Here is a 15,645-nt window from a genome sequence, read left to right as displayed (position 1 = left end):
TAGGGAGTGAGTCTTTGGTTCCTTAAAATGAGATAATTCTAATTTTGGTTTAATCCTATGTATGACCTCAGTCTCAGATTCCTGGATATATTTCAAAATATATATTCATCTAAATAAAGCCATGTGTTTTATGGCACATTCTCCAAAATATGAGAATTTAAAACATCAGCATAATTTCCTACTCTAAGGAAATGGGGAGAGGAGAGGAAATAAATGTCCACCAGCTGACATAGAAAATCATCTCATCCCTCCAACAGGTTCCATGACCACCAGGAACATCCTTTTCTCTCTTCCCAGCACACATAACGCTGGTGCTTGGAGGGAGCGTTTAACAACACAGCTTTGTGACACCGGCAGCACCACCTTCTAGGCAGCGAGTTTCTTGTCCCTCGCTGTCTCCATGCTCAGCTTTGGTGCTGAGTTGTGAATGGTCAGGATTTCACATGGCCTTGAGACTTTCCAGAGTCCTAGTGCCTCGTGTTTAGTAACTAGACCCAGAACTCTGCTTTTCCAACTTTACCCAGGTAGACTGTCTTGAATTATATTTTCAAAGTCAATATTTAGTTGGAATTCATGTACACTAAGGGTCTATTTGCAAACACTATAATTTTATCATTGCTTTGTGGGTCCTCTATTCACGAAAGAATGGTTATCATCACTTCCCCATCTTTCTGCCTTAATATCAGACTTAAAAGTCTTTTAAGTCTTTTAAGATTTCAAAACTGGTTGCAATATGATCACTCTTGTTGATCTCAGTTTTCTGATTCAAGCATCTCCCCCAACTATAGTCAGCTCTACTTCCCTAGCTGTCTTTCCACCACACCTACTTCTTGGCCACTCCTGTTCTCAGCTTTTAACACGTTATTCAGTGAACAACTTTTGGCATCAAATTAGCCTCATTCTACCCCATCATCCTCCAAGAACATCCTTCTATATGGTCGATGAGATTTCTGTGTCCCTGTGCTTGATGCTTTCTTTGTCACTGGATTAATTGATATTTTAATTTATTAATTGAACATTTACAAAGGGTTTCACACTGTGCAAACCACCAAACCATTGCATAATTGATTGGCTTTAAGGAGGAGTGAAATTTCTGCTGAGAATATATGGTTTAGCAAATTAAAAAATGACACATGTGGTAGCTCCCTTGATAGCAAATTCAGAATGTATTTGCTTAAAAAGAAACGGAGGATCATTCCAGATGAAAGGAAATTGAGGTTGGAAATACAGATAAAGAGACTTTTAAAAATGAATGTGGCCATTGCCTGCATCCTTTCTCCAGACTGTAGACTGATTTCCCTGTATTTCCTGACAGCCTGTGGGGGCAATATTTACATCCATAATGCTGATTCTACTGGATACGTAACCTCCCCCAACCATCCTGACCATTATCCCCAGCACGCTGACTGTATTTGGCTTATAGCTGCTCCTCCCGGGAAACTCATACGACTGCAGTTTGAAGGCCAGTTCAGTATCGAAGTAACACCCAAGTAGGTCGCCTCTGTTTAATTTTCCTGCTATCCAGAGTTGGTGTTTATTTTTAGCTGTCACATTTGAGAACAGTTTTCTACTGCTTTTTTGTCTTTTCTGAAAGTTTTTATGGAAATGTAGTTCATTTACAATATTGTGTTAGTTTCAGGCGTACAGCAGTGATTCAGTATATATATATATATTCATGATGGGTTATTACGTGATATTGAAAACAGCTGCCTGTGCTGTACAGTAGGTTCTTGTCCATCTGCTTTTCTCAGCAGCATTTACTGCTAAGGAAATCTAGGGATGGGGAAGGGAAATGTTAACACCTCAAGCTGAAAACCTCGCCTGCCCATCACCCTCCCATCAGCTGAGCAGATGATGTAAACAGATACCATCCCTCCTGACCCTGTGCACATCCTCCAAGAGACTCGGAGGACGGCTGTCTGAGATTTATGTCATCTCTTCTTCCTCCCACAGGAAAAATAGAGTGTCTCTGGTAGACAAGTATTTATTTGCCCAGCCTCACACTCGGTGTCATAAATGATAAAATGCCTCTTTAACAAATGGAAATTTGTGACACCAGGGGTCACTAGGGTTAGAAACAGGACTAGAAACAAGGACAGTCCAATTTCCCAATCTCTTGTTTAATAAGAATCATTAAAGATTACAAACCAGAGAGTTTATGTCTTACTATGTTGAACATAAAGAGATTGAAAAAAGCTCTGTATTTTTCTCTTAGTTTAACAAAAGCATGTATACACTTGTATGCATGCATGTGTGGTACAAAGCTTAGGTATGAGAGCTTTTGTTTATCAGTTCTGGACTCTTGATATAAAGCCACTGTCCCCTCACTGAGCATTAATTGGCTGGTTGACTTTCTCAAGAAAGATTGGGTAAATACCTGTCCTCTTTTATGGACACAGAATTCTGGCTGAGATTCTCCATAAGCTCGTTTACAGGGCTGTCAACAGAGTTCATCTTTGTCTCATGAAATGTGTCATAACATCATGTAAAACAAAATACTTGGGTTCTGAAACTCCTAGGGGTTGATTTTGGAGCTTCCCTGCTGGCTCAGTGGTAAAGAATCTGCCTGCCAATGCAGGAGACGTAGTTTCGATCCCTGGGTTGGTAAGATTCCCTGGAGAAGGAAATGGCAACCCACTCTAGTATTTTTGCCTGGGAAACCCCGTGGACAGAGGAGCCTGACAGGCTACAGTCCATGCAGTCGCAGAGTTGAACATGACTGAGTGACTAAACAAATAAATATACAACAAGGGGTTGATTTGAGAATGGCTTTTACGTTTCTAGGACTAACAGAATGTGGAAGGTGAGTAAATAGAAAACCTTCAGTGTGGTAAATATAAAACCTGTCTTTTTGAGCTCCAAACTGGAGTGTGTTATGTCTCGGAAAGATATTACACAGCATTTTGAAGTGACACGCCACTTATATAGACTCTGTTGTGGTGTCTATCCTGTGATGTGTACCTGGTGCTACAGAAGTAATGATTTCATTATGCCCTTGGAGAAAGTGAAGTCTTTGCTATCAAAATATGTCAAAGCCATTGACTTTACAAATTAAACAGAATCTTCTTTCCACTTTAGCTGTACGTCCAGTTACCTTGAGTTGCGAGATGGAGCTGACTCAAACGCACCAATACTTTCCAAGTTTTGTGGGACATCTCTGCCCATCAGTCAGTTGTCCTCAGGAGAGGTGATGTATTTGAGATTCCGGTCAGACAACAGCCCCACTCATGTGGGATTCAAAGCCAAGTATTCTATAGGTAATGACATTTTTCTATTCAATAAGAAAGTCATGACAGAATGATTGCATTAAAACTTTAAAAAAAATGCCATTTTTAAAGAAGTCTATCTGCCTAATTTTAACAGTTATTTTATAACTGATATAAGTAAGGAATGTGAATGTTTAAAGCCACAAAGTCATTTATCAATTTTAATTTTTACTTTAATTTCCATCTTAAAACACTTTTTTGTATACTTGAATATTTTTATTTTTCTCTTAATTTTTACATATTCAATTAAATTCTTGTTTCTTCCTCTTGTCATAAAATATGTGTAATATTACTTTAGATAGTAAAACTGTTTAGCAATCAGATGGCTAGTTTTTAGAACCATGGCTTTGACCTCCTCAACATTAATGGATAATTCGAGATGTTTTCCCCCTAAATCTCTAGCACCAAGTCATTCACTCAGTGTTTTGATTTCTTTCCTTTAAAAAATAAATTATAAATATGCATTCTGAAGATTCACTACAAGATGGTCACAGTTACATAGAGTTTAGTATCTAATGGGTCTGAACCCAAACCAAACATATTTGAGACACTCAAAACTCAAAAAGCCTGGTTGTAACAATATTTAACCTATACCATAGGTCTTTTATAGCCTGAGGAAAATTGCATATAATTCAGTCTCTCACATCCAGCTGATAAGAAATAATAGGATAATAATTTTCAAGGCCCTGAGGTACCCATCACTGCAGTAGCACGTTTATTTGAGAAACTAGAAATCACAGGCATAACTAATCAACCACAGCATCAGTTCTAGTTGAGCTTAAGCTCAGAATCACCAACCCAGGCTGCTAGGCAGCTCTTATCAATCTATCAGTTAGTTCTGGAAAGAAACCTGCTTGCAGTTAGTAGCCCTTACACACTGTCCTGAGAGAATTCATGAGACATCACAGGATATGCCATTCAGCAGTCTTTCCATCTTCCCTTTCCCATTATTATATTGGACTCATGGTATCATTTCTCTGTACATCAATAGCAGATTTCATACAATAAGGGAAGCACAAACTAAACATTTCCACCATTTTTAAAGCTTCAGTTTATATTCACTTGGCACCGAAAAGCTTTTCAATGTGCTGGTTAAATTTCCAAGAAACCGTAATAGCATATTGCTCTTTTTCTGCAGCCCCATGTGGGGGAACAGTGACAGGGCAAAGCGGTGTCATTGAGAGCAACGGATACCCAACACAACCATACACAGACGACTTATTCTGTGAGTGGCGTCTCCGGGGGCCCATGGGACACTATCTCACCATCCACTTTGAAGACTTTAACCTTCAGAATTCGTCTGGTTGTGAACGAGACTTTGTGGAAATCTGGGAAAACCATACATCTGGTCAGTGAAATATGTCTGCTATCTTTTGGGAGGTGTCTATTTTCACCTGTTACTCATTCAGCCTCTGAAATACCCTCATTTCCAAGAAAGGCAAGAGTTTGTTTCTTGCGAAGAAGTGCAGATCAGTTAGCTATGGACTGTTCAGCATTTCTCTTCCTCATTCCTTACCTATGAAAAAGTGGTGTCCAAAGCCCAGGGGTCATTGTAGAGCTTATCCTGGGACCACATTGAGAGAGCACTGTGTGGGAAGGCACCCTCTTCCAGGGGACCTTCCAGGGCCACAGCTAGATATTTGAGGGGCATCCTATAAGGGAAGGAGAGGAAAGGATAATATACTGGGACTTCCCTGGCGGTCCAGTGTTTAAGAATTCACCTTGCAATGCAGAGGACATGAGTTTGATCCCTGGTCAGGAAATTAAGATCCCACATGCCACGGAGCCACTAAACCTGTATGTCACAACTACTAAGCCTGCACATTATGGAGTAGAACGAAAGAAGTCTGTGTACCATAGTGAAGACCCACCACAGCCAAAAAAAAATTTTTTTTTTATTAGTTGGAGGCTAATTGCTTCACAATATTTCAGTGGGTTTTGTCATACATTGACATGAATCAGCCATAGAGTTAAGGGTGATACACCATGGAAATGATATGAGATGGATGCTTCCCACTCTTTCTCCTTGGACCATTTCACAACCAACTGAGCCAACTTTCCTTGTTGTGCTGATGCTCTTGGTTCTACCTGGTTGCTGTTTTTGTCACTCATCTTCATGTATTTGCATATATCAATTTGTATTCATGTTTGACCTACTTCTTTTGCCAGAGGTCACCGTTTCTTCCTGGGCAGGGTCTTATCTATGATTATTTTCTTCGGGAATGCCAAATATCTCAAGTAGAGGTTAAGTGAAATCAACCCCCTGGACTTATACATGCTTCATACTTATTTCACTCTCACAGGTACCTTATTGGGCAGATACTGTGGAAGCAGCATTCCCAACAGCGTAGACACTTCCAGCAACGTTGCTTTGGTCAGGTTTGTCACAGACGACTCTCTCTCTGCCTCAGGATTCAGACTACGGTTTGACTCCAGCTTGGAAGGTAAGTTTGTTGATTCATTGAAAAATACACACATACACACACACACATATATATATCATGTTACATATATATAAATAATGGGTTGGTCAAAAAGTTCATTTGTGTTTTCCTGTAAGCTGTTATGGGAAAAATGAATGAATTTTTTTTGCCAATCCAGTAATATGTATTAATATAATACATATTAATATATTTCTGAGCAGCTATACTGAATAGACACTCTACTTAGACACTGGTGTTAAATAAGCTGGACAAGACACCATGGCCCATGTCTCCTTGAACCTCAGTAGTCTAGCAGGAGGTAGACAGTAATCAGATAGTCACACCAATAAATGAAAAGTCACAAATGCAATCAGTGCTACAAAGAAAACGATCTAATGCTGAGAGGGTGTGAGGAGACAAGAGCCTTCACCACATCTCATCTGAAGAAGGCCAGTCCCTTATTGCTTCAGTAATTTAGGATTTGTGTTCCAAGCACCCTGACAAGCTCAGGTGAAATAAAGATCTTGTTGTGAAAACACTGGATGATCATCTGAGCCTTCTGCTTTCAGACTCTGATGGTTACTATGCTTACTGGTCTCTCATAGTTCTTTGGTCAGGATGACAAACGGTTGCCAGTGAACTATCAATATGATCCATGGAGAGAAAATGAAAGTGTTAGTCGCTCAGTTGTGTCCAACTCTTTGCAACCCCATGGACTGTAGCCCACCAGGCTCCTCTGTCCATGGAATTCTCCAGGCAAGGATATTGGAGTGGGCTGCCATTCCCTTCTCCAGGGGATCTTCCTGACCCAGGGATTGAACCCAGGTCTCCCACATTGCAGGCAGGTTCTTTACCAGCTGAGCTTCCAGGGAAGCCCTATGATCCATGGAAGCAGAGATTGAGTATTAAATATCAGAAAGAGTCCTCGCATACTTACAGTGATAAATAAGAGCAATAATTTTGTCCAGTGGGGCAATAAAAAATGCTTTACTTTTGAGAACATTCCTTACAGGATCAAATTGGAAGTTTTCTTGTTTTTGTTTTATTTTCCCTTCAGCGTGTGGTGGGGATCTCCAGGCCCCCTCTGGAACATTCATTTCTCCCAACTACCGGAACCCTAACCCTCATGGCTGGATGTGTGAATGGAGAATCACCGTGCAGGAAGGGAGGCAGGTCACCCTCACCTTTAACAGCCTGAGGCTGGAAGCCCATCCATTCTGCAGCAGTGAGCATGTGACAGTAAGTGTCCCCTGCAGCCAGCGATGTTATAGTCCATTGTTTAAGGAGCTTATTGACCCATAAATCACAGTCAGAAAACTAGGTCAGGAATATTCCCCTGCGTGCAACTCTATATCACACAAATTCTAAGTGTTTTAGATAAAACAAAGTCACAATAAATGTTGGCCAAAATATTTGTAAAAGCTGTTTTAGGATACAGTTATCTCAGCCTACATCAGGGTCATGGGCAGGATAAATTTTAAAGCAAATGATCATTACATGTGGAAAACCTGCGTAAACAGAAAAGTTGAGCCTTTGGGTAGCAAATAACTAACTGGGACTAGAGTGACAGAACAAGACACCACCAAAAGTTTTAAGCAGATGGGTGGTCCTGCCTAATTATTGCTGGCAGATGTCCTGAGGTTGCCAAGCTCAGCTTTGAGATTAAGAAAGCAAATGAAATCCCTCAGTATGAACTGTGAGATGACACATATATGCATTCATACTATATAAACTATAGCTGAATATTAGTATATTTCTCCACCCAACTTTCCCTTTCTCCAGTCTTTGTTATCTCACTAAATAACTATTCCAGATTTGTGGTTGCTCAGGCCCAAAGCCTAGATGTCTGTTTTGGAGTCCTTTCTCTCTCACCTTATACTGTATCCATAAGCAAGTCTTGTTGGCTGTATCTTTATAAAAAATCCAGAAACTAACTACTTCTCCTTATATCCACCACCACCACCACCACTACTCATTCAGATTTATTTCAATAACTTCCATTTGGTCTCTCTACTTCCACTCTTGTCTCTCTGCATCTCAACACAGCAGCCAGTGTGATGAGTTTAAACCTAAATCAGGTCATGTTGCTTTCCTTGAAAATCTTCTAATGACCTCTTATCTCACTTGGGGGGATATCCGAAATCTTCACAATGGCCCGACTGGCCGTACGTTATATGCTGCCCCTTCGTTCTCTTGCCCATGTTCTTATTTCACATTCCCCTCCTCTCCAGCCACCCTGGCCTCCTTTCTGTTCCTTGATTTGGGCTAAGATATCCGTGTGACCACTTCCCATGCACCGTTGCCTCTGTCTGGAATGCTCCTTCTCGCTCGTGCATGCCCTTCGTCCATTCCGGGGTCTGCTCAGATGACTAGATCTGAGAAGCCTTCCCTAAGTACCTTCATTAAATAGACCCCACCCCACTCGGGCCTGGCCCTTTTCTTGCATTACTGATTTCACAGCACTTCATAACAGCTCACAGTCCATGTATTTATTTGTTTGTATATTGTCTGCTGCCCAGACTAGAATGTAAGCTCCACTCACGAGGACGCGCACTTGGCTTCGTTCCCTGATAAATCCCCAGTGACTCACTCATAACAAACAAAGCAATTGTTGAATCGATCAATAGTTGAAGGACTGTCACTATCCTTTTTAAAAATAGCCACCTTTGTTTTCATTTCATTGTCTCCTACTGGATAGTGAATTTCAAAAATATGAAACATCTCTGTATGTTACTCTGTTTGTATTGCCCTAAAATAATCATATTCAAACTTCAGATTTTGCTTCTTAGATCTAATATCTGAAGGACCAAAATGTTGTCTTCTGTCAAATATTGAGAATTACAGAGCCCAGTGTGATTTCTCTTATTTGAAAGCCTGGAAATTTTGGACCAAGCTTGCTTATTTTGAAGGAACATTTTTCCTCTTGTTGAACGAATAATACAGAAACAAGAATGAAGTAGAAAAAAAATCGAATCACTCTCACTATATCATATTTTGAAGCATTTTCTTATCTTTTCTTGGCAATGCATAATACTATGTAGTTGTATTTAGGTGACAGAAATTCATTTCTGTACTAATTTTCATCAATTTTTTCTCAATATAGATACAATGAATGCTATTGAATCATTTTTGTAGAGCTGAGAAAATAAAAAACAGAAAAATACTTGGAATCCCACACAACCATTACTAAAATTTTGAGGTTTATGCTAAAAGTCTTTTTTCCTTTGAGATCATATTGAAACATAATCATTAGAAATCTTACCAGCAGAGTACTCACATGCCCTACAGGAAAGATAGTAAGAAAAGTCATAGTTTCAAAACTCAAATAATAAAATAAAATTTACAGCATCAACCACAAATTTTGAATCATGTCCTGCTTGTCATTTCCCCGTCTCTGAATCATAAATGCCAAAGGCACCCTTTTCTACTCATTCAGCTACATCTTTTGATAGTTATGTCATTATTTGAAAATAATATTCCTATGTGACTGCTACTTTTTTTTTTGTTTGTTTTGTCTTAGACATTATCCACATTCAACTGTGGAAGATGAGGATTTAACTGTCTTCAAAAACCACCCCAGGATCACCACAAATGCACATGGGGGTACTCGAAATTCAGTTACCGCCCCCAACTACCTCCCCAAATACTCCTGTCACAGATTTTGTTTAAATTGTTACTCAGGGGTTACATGAATATTCCTATGAAAACATCACTCCCACTTAAATGAAGTATTATACTCTGGTAGCATTTGCTTTTGATTTTCCAAGTAATAATTGTGCCCGGTTTTACATTTTCGTGGTTGTGTGTGTGTGTGTGTGTGTGTGTGTGTTATTTTCTATGTTCAATTTATTTGCTCAGTCGAGTCTGACTCTTTGTGACCCCATGGACTGCAGCACGCCAGGCCTCTCTGTCCATCACCAACTCCCAGAACCTACTCAAACTCATATCCATCACATCGGTGATGCCATCCAACCACCTCATTCTCTGTCGTCCCTTCTCCTCCCGGCTTCAGTCTTTCCCAGCATCAGGGTTTTTTCCAATGAGTCAGTTCTTCTCATCAAGTAGCCAAAGCATTGGAGTTTCAGCTTCAGCATCAGTCCTTCCAATGAATATTCAGGACTGATTTCCTTTAGTATGGACTGGCTGGATCTCCTTGCAGTCCAAGGGAGTTTCAAGAGTCTTCTCCAACACCACGGTTCAAAAACATCAGTTCTTTGGCGCTTAGCTTTCTTTATAGTCAAACTCTCACATCCATACATGACCACTGGAAAAAACCATAGCTTTGACTAGACGGACCTTTGTTGGCAAAGTAACGTCTCTGCTTTTTAATATGCTGTCTAGGTTGGTCATAGCTTTTCTTCCAAGGAGTAAGCGTCTTTTAATTTCATGGCTGCAGTCACCATCTGCAGTGATTTTGGAGCCAAAGAAAATAAAGTCAGCCCCTATTTCTACTGTTTCCCCATCTAGTGATGCCATGAAATGATGGGACTGGATGCCATGATCTTAATTTTCTGAATGTTGATCTTTAAGCCAACTTTTTCACTCTCCTCTTTCATTTTCATCAAGGGTGGTGTCATCTGCATATCTGAGGTTATTGATATTTCTCCCAGCAATCTTGATTCCAGCCTGTGCTTCATCCAGCCTGGCATTTCGCATGACGTACTCTGGATATAAGTTAAATAAGCAGGGTGACAGTATACAGCCGTGACATACTCCTTTGGAACCAGTCTGTTGTTCCATGTCAAGTTCTAACTATTGCTTCTTGACCTGCATACAGATTTCTCAGGAGGCAGGTCAGGTGGTCTGGTATTCCCATCTCTTTAAGAATTTTCCACAGTTTGTTGTGATCCACATAGTCAAAGGCTTTTTAATCACTAATTCTTCCACACGTTCCGCACTCCAGGTGTACATCCCCACCTTATATGATAAAACACTTCCATCGGCTCCATTCATTTTCCTTAGAAAGGAACATTCACTTGAGCCTTTGCCCATCAGCTGCAAGTCTGATTCCTACTGCCATGCCCAGATTTCCCTTCATCTTCATTTTTGCAAGTTCCTTCATCCATCTCCTGGACTTTATGACACCTGGCTTTATGATGTGAGTGTTTCCCATTCTTGGTTAATTTCCTCTTTGAGGTAAGGCGCATGCTCTCATGGCTCTCTAAGGACATAGACATGGGTGACAAAGTTTTTGAGTACGTGTATACCTATAATTATCTTTATTCTACCCTTATTCTTTGTACTGTATTATGTATGTCAAATATGTTAATCATAATTTTGAGACTTTTTATTGCTTTTTTGGGAGTCAGTCTCCTTCAAGTCCCTCTCTCCCATTATATTAGTCTCTGGTTTTTACATTGGATGTTTCCCTAAATGTCTACTGACCCTTGACTCTTCATTTCTATTTAAGTATTAAGTGCTAAAAGGCCATGGGAAGCTGTCTGTGTGTGACTGGAGCCATCAACTTGTGGGCTTCACTCGGGGTCGGGGTGGGGCGGGGAGGAGGCGGGGAAGGGTGACCGAGGGGGTATCTGACCGTTAAATCAGGGAAACCACGAATATCATATTACAGGTCTTCCCCACACCCTCACCCCTGAGGTTAAAGCATCAAAGAATCACTTTCAGAATAAATTTCTGGATCTTTAATACAATGTCCAAATTCCTTTCTTTGAAATACATTTTTATGAGTTCCATGCTTGTGTTGTTTCCTCTTCATTCTGCTCCAAACAGCAGGATGTGGCTTGTTTTCTATTTATCCTTTATTTGTTGAGAACTTGACTGAAAGAAAAAAGGAAGCGAGGAAGGAAGGAAGGAGGTAGGGACTCTTCCTGAGATCTACAGGTTGCTCAAGGGTGGCTCTGAGCAAGCCACTTCCAGACCAGTACCTCATGCAGTGATCTAAGCATACCATTCCTTCAGACTGGCTGCCTGTCTCACGCTGTGCCCAGATGGAGGAGTGGGAAAGCCACACCATCCCATGTGCAAAACAATGAGCCGAATGCCCCATTGTATTCCTGCTTTTAGCGCATTTTTTGTCCTGAATTTCACAAACCTACTTCTTACCCCACTGTTTTCCAAGAGTTTTAGTTTCTCAGTTCGAAGAGGAGTAGAGGAGGAATGTGGAAACAGCCCTCTTGTTCCTCCTAAAAGCAGGGGTTTGCATGATAAATGATGCCTCACAATTCTTAGTCACTGTGATTTTACACTCAGGGCAGATGCTGGGGAGACACAATGGCCATTGATCATAGTTTTGCACATATTATCCTTGTAGTTGCAAATAATCCCTTTTGATTCTGGCAATGTGTTGCCCATTCCCATTTTTAGAATTATTGAAATACTTCTCTCCTGTTTCCTATGCATTATTTCGTGGTTTGGAATCAGAGGCATAATTTGAATCCCAATTTTATTATTACTGGCTCTTTAAACTGTGCCAAGTGGCATAATCTTTCTGAATTCTGGTGTCTTAACCTGGAAAACAGGGGTAATATAGTATGTCTGAGAGGTTAGTTTGCTAATTTGATAAGGTAATCTAAGTGGGTTATTAATAGAGTCTGGCATGTTGTTTGTGCTCAGTAAATGATAAGAAATGTTGGGTCCATTCCTATGAGCTGGAAGACACTTTAAACCAGAAGCCCTCAAATAGCTACATTTAATGGTCAATTACAGTAGACAGAAAAGCATACAGCTTTTGTATGGAATACAGTATCCACCTCCGTAGCTCTCAATGTCATATTCAGCCTCATTGTTCCTAACTGTAAGCCATTCCAATCCTTTTTAAAAACAGAACTGTCACTCACTCCATCATTTACTATTTAGTTCCTTCTAGGTCTTTCTTGAGCTATCCTAGATATCCACTTGCTTTTGGACAGAAGTAGAAGAATATTTTGCCAATTATCATAACCATGTGCATAACTGGAGTTGTTTAATATTTTGGAGTCCACAATACTCAGATCCATTTTTAAAAGTTCAAACTTGTAAGAAAGTTGAAGCTTTGAGTGCATAAGTAATTAGGAAAGAACTATTATATTGAGATTGATTTTTTAAAAATCACTTTTCAAGGCATTTAAAAATATTTGAGTTCTTCTATACTTCAGTTCATCAGAGACTAATGTTTAAACTCTCTTTGCCGATGTCAAAGGTCCTGATGCATTGCTAAGAAAAACTGCTCCCCAGTGAACTCCGTGAACTAAGCCGTAAGCATGTTGGCATAGCTGCTTTACATTTCGAGCACAGTTTCCCGTTGCAAAGAGCACAGCGGTTTTTTACTTGTCACTATGTGGCAGGAGGGCATGACTGCAATGCTTCCATTTTTGTACAGTGACCCTGAGGGCACAAAATGCGCTGCGGGCGATGCACTGGCTTGTGACCCTGGGTCAAGTGCCCATATTGTGAAATAATTCATTTTAGCTCAGAGTTTCCTTAGAAGGAAGCATGTCTAGGCTGGGAACATAAACTCCTAGACGGGCTATGTCTAAAGGTTAAACTGTTTTTTTCAACAGGTATTTAATGGCATTAGAAGTAACTCACCCCAGCTGGAGAAGCTGTGCAGTAGCGTTAATGGCAGCAATGAGATCAGATCTTCAGGAAATACAATGAAGGTCATTTATTTCACAGATGGGTCCAGGCCGTACGGCGGCTTCACTGCCTCCTACACATCCAGTGAAGATGCAGGTAATAGCAGCTGCTGTGAATACACCTGTGTCACCATCTACATGACAAGTGACCTGCAGCTGCTGCCAACAGCAGCGGAGTCATCCGTGTTCCCCCTCAGAGATCAAGGTTACACCTGGAATCTTCCACGAAAGACAAACCTAGCCAGATACAAAACTCAACCAAAAAGCCCAGAAACAAAAGATGAAAACTTCTAGTTTTGGAAATAAAACTGCTATTGCGAATTAGAAAAGTTAAAAAAAATGCTGTTAGAAGAGCTTCTAGCTGAGTTCCATGCAGTGTCACCATTATAGACGACTGCCAGTCCCACAGCCCCTGGTCAGTTCTCTGTCCTGAAAAAGGACAGAAATCTCTTGGAAGGTAGCTTACTCCCAGCGGATAACTAATGCAACTGAAGACAGATTGTATTGTTCCTTATTCCTCCATCTATCCAGATATAGACTTCCAGCATACATGAATGTGGGGTTCACATACGATATGGGATATTTAAAATTAAGCGAGATAATGGCCTTTCTACTGTAAATATCCTCCTACTTTGTGGATTGGTGTTATTATCTAAGAACTTTAAACTTTAGGAAGAGTGGAATTGGATATTTAAAAAAAAAACCCTTATTGCATTGATACAAAGAATATTCATTCCCTTTTAAAAGGAGCAAATTCATTGCAATGCCAGTATTAAATTTATTATCTCTTTTATTCAATTAAATTCTCAGGTCAAGTGGAGGATTCCTAATCAGAAGCCATCAGGGCCACCATTATATTTGGATATTATTTTAAATGAAATATTAGTGAACAGTGGGCTCATATTAGAAGATACTGACTTAGCCAAACCTCACTCACCTAATCTACACCTTCAGGGAAATAAAGGAGTTGCTTATTTTTGTGCATCTTTCTTTCTAAACCCACAGAAACAACTTCTATAGTTGTTGGTGTGATGAGCCAGCCCTTTAACCACAACCCTGACTTCATCTGGAAAAACAAATCAAAGCAATAAAGAAAAAGACTGCTGTGGTTATTATAGTTATTTTTTCTGTCACATGTGTATCTTCTATGGCCTGAGTCTGACAACTAGTCTTTGCTGCCTTCTATTTCCTCAGTGTGCGGTGGGTCCCTTACAAGTTTCCCTGAAGGAAACTTTACTTCTCCTGGCTATGACGGAGTCAGTAATTATTCAAGAAACCTAAACTGCGAATGGACGCTCAGCAACCCCAATCAGGGCAACTCCTCCATTTACATTCATTTTGAGGATTTTTATCTAGAAAGTCACCAAGACTGTCAATCTGATGTCCTTGAGTTCCGAGTGGGTGAGTCCAATCAAGGAACATGTTTTCCCATTCATATCTACAACTTTCTCCTTTTGCCTGGAGTCCAATGACCTCCCAATGAAGAAAGTCAAGGACTGTAATGTATGTATGTAGGGTCCAGAAGAACACTGTTCAGACAAAACCATCATTCTGCATGTGTCCAGCTGAGGACAATAGCTCCCATAAACGGAATGAGATGGGTCAATGTTGACAGCTAGATCCTAGGTTTTAAAGTTTTTTACCAATTGTGTCTCTGTTTAAATATATGATAAAAAATAATTATGAAAACATGAATTGGAACAAAATGGTACCTAGGATAAAGAGGTCCATACCTAAAAAAGCATTCTTTTTCACCATGAGGCACTCTTTCCTTTGTAGTCGAGAAAGATAGAGGATTTGTGAAATGTCAGTTACTAAACCAGAATTTAAATGTGCATCAGTGAATAGCTTGAAATTTTTATTATTATTATTGTTTATTCTGATTGAATTTGTTGAATATATTTTTCAAAAGTTATATAAATGACACTCGGTGCGTTGTTCTGCTCAGGTAATGCCGATGGGCTTCTGATATGGAGACTTTGTGGATCTTCAAAACCTAGAATGCCGTTGGTTATACCTTATCCACAGGTATGGATACACTTTGTCACCAATGAGCGTGTAGAACATGTTGGATTCCATGCACAGTATTCCTTTACAGGTAAGACTGATGATAAGCTCTCCAACTCTAGTGATAAAACAATACATAAATTTTTAAATGATATTTTCCAGAAAGATCTCACATATATTTTGTTAGATTTATTTCTAGGTTTATTTGTTGGTTTTGTTGGTAATGTCAATCAGACATTTTTATTTATACTTTCTACCCAGTTCTTTTTTTTTTCAGACAACTCAAAATAATATTTTAATTGGTATAACAATTAAACAGAAAATGAGCAAGGATATATAAGGCCTGAACAACCAACTTAATCTGACATCTACAGA

General features: G+C 39.8%; 1 protein-coding gene across 1 annotated transcript in view; it reads left to right on the top strand.

Annotated features, from left to right (window-relative positions):
* CUBN (cubilin) overlaps window positions 1-15,645 on the top strand; it is a 257,101-nt gene that overhangs the window by 171,328 nt on the left and 70,128 nt on the right. The window contains exons 44-51 of the mRNA XM_065921175.1: window positions 1,316-1,490; window positions 3,079-3,257; window positions 4,405-4,614; window positions 5,570-5,710; window positions 6,747-6,928; window positions 13,189-13,360; window positions 14,458-14,664; window positions 15,212-15,361. Of these exons, the coding sequence (XP_065777247.1) occupies window positions 1,316-1,490; window positions 3,079-3,257; window positions 4,405-4,614; window positions 5,570-5,710; window positions 6,747-6,928; window positions 13,189-13,360; window positions 14,458-14,664; window positions 15,212-15,361 (1,416 nt within the window). The remainder of the gene's footprint in view (window positions 1-1,315; window positions 1,491-3,078; window positions 3,258-4,404; window positions 4,615-5,569; window positions 5,711-6,746; window positions 6,929-13,188; window positions 13,361-14,457; window positions 14,665-15,211; window positions 15,362-15,645) is intronic.

This window comes from Muntiacus reevesi, chromosome 2 (genome assembly GCF_963930625.1).
Source record: "Muntiacus reevesi chromosome 2, mMunRee1.1, whole genome shotgun sequence".
NCBI classification, from domain to species: domain Eukaryota; kingdom Metazoa; phylum Chordata; class Mammalia; order Artiodactyla; family Cervidae; genus Muntiacus; species Muntiacus reevesi.
The sequence above is the reverse complement of the archived record's forward strand: the minus strand, read 5'-3'. Positions and strand labels throughout refer to the sequence as shown.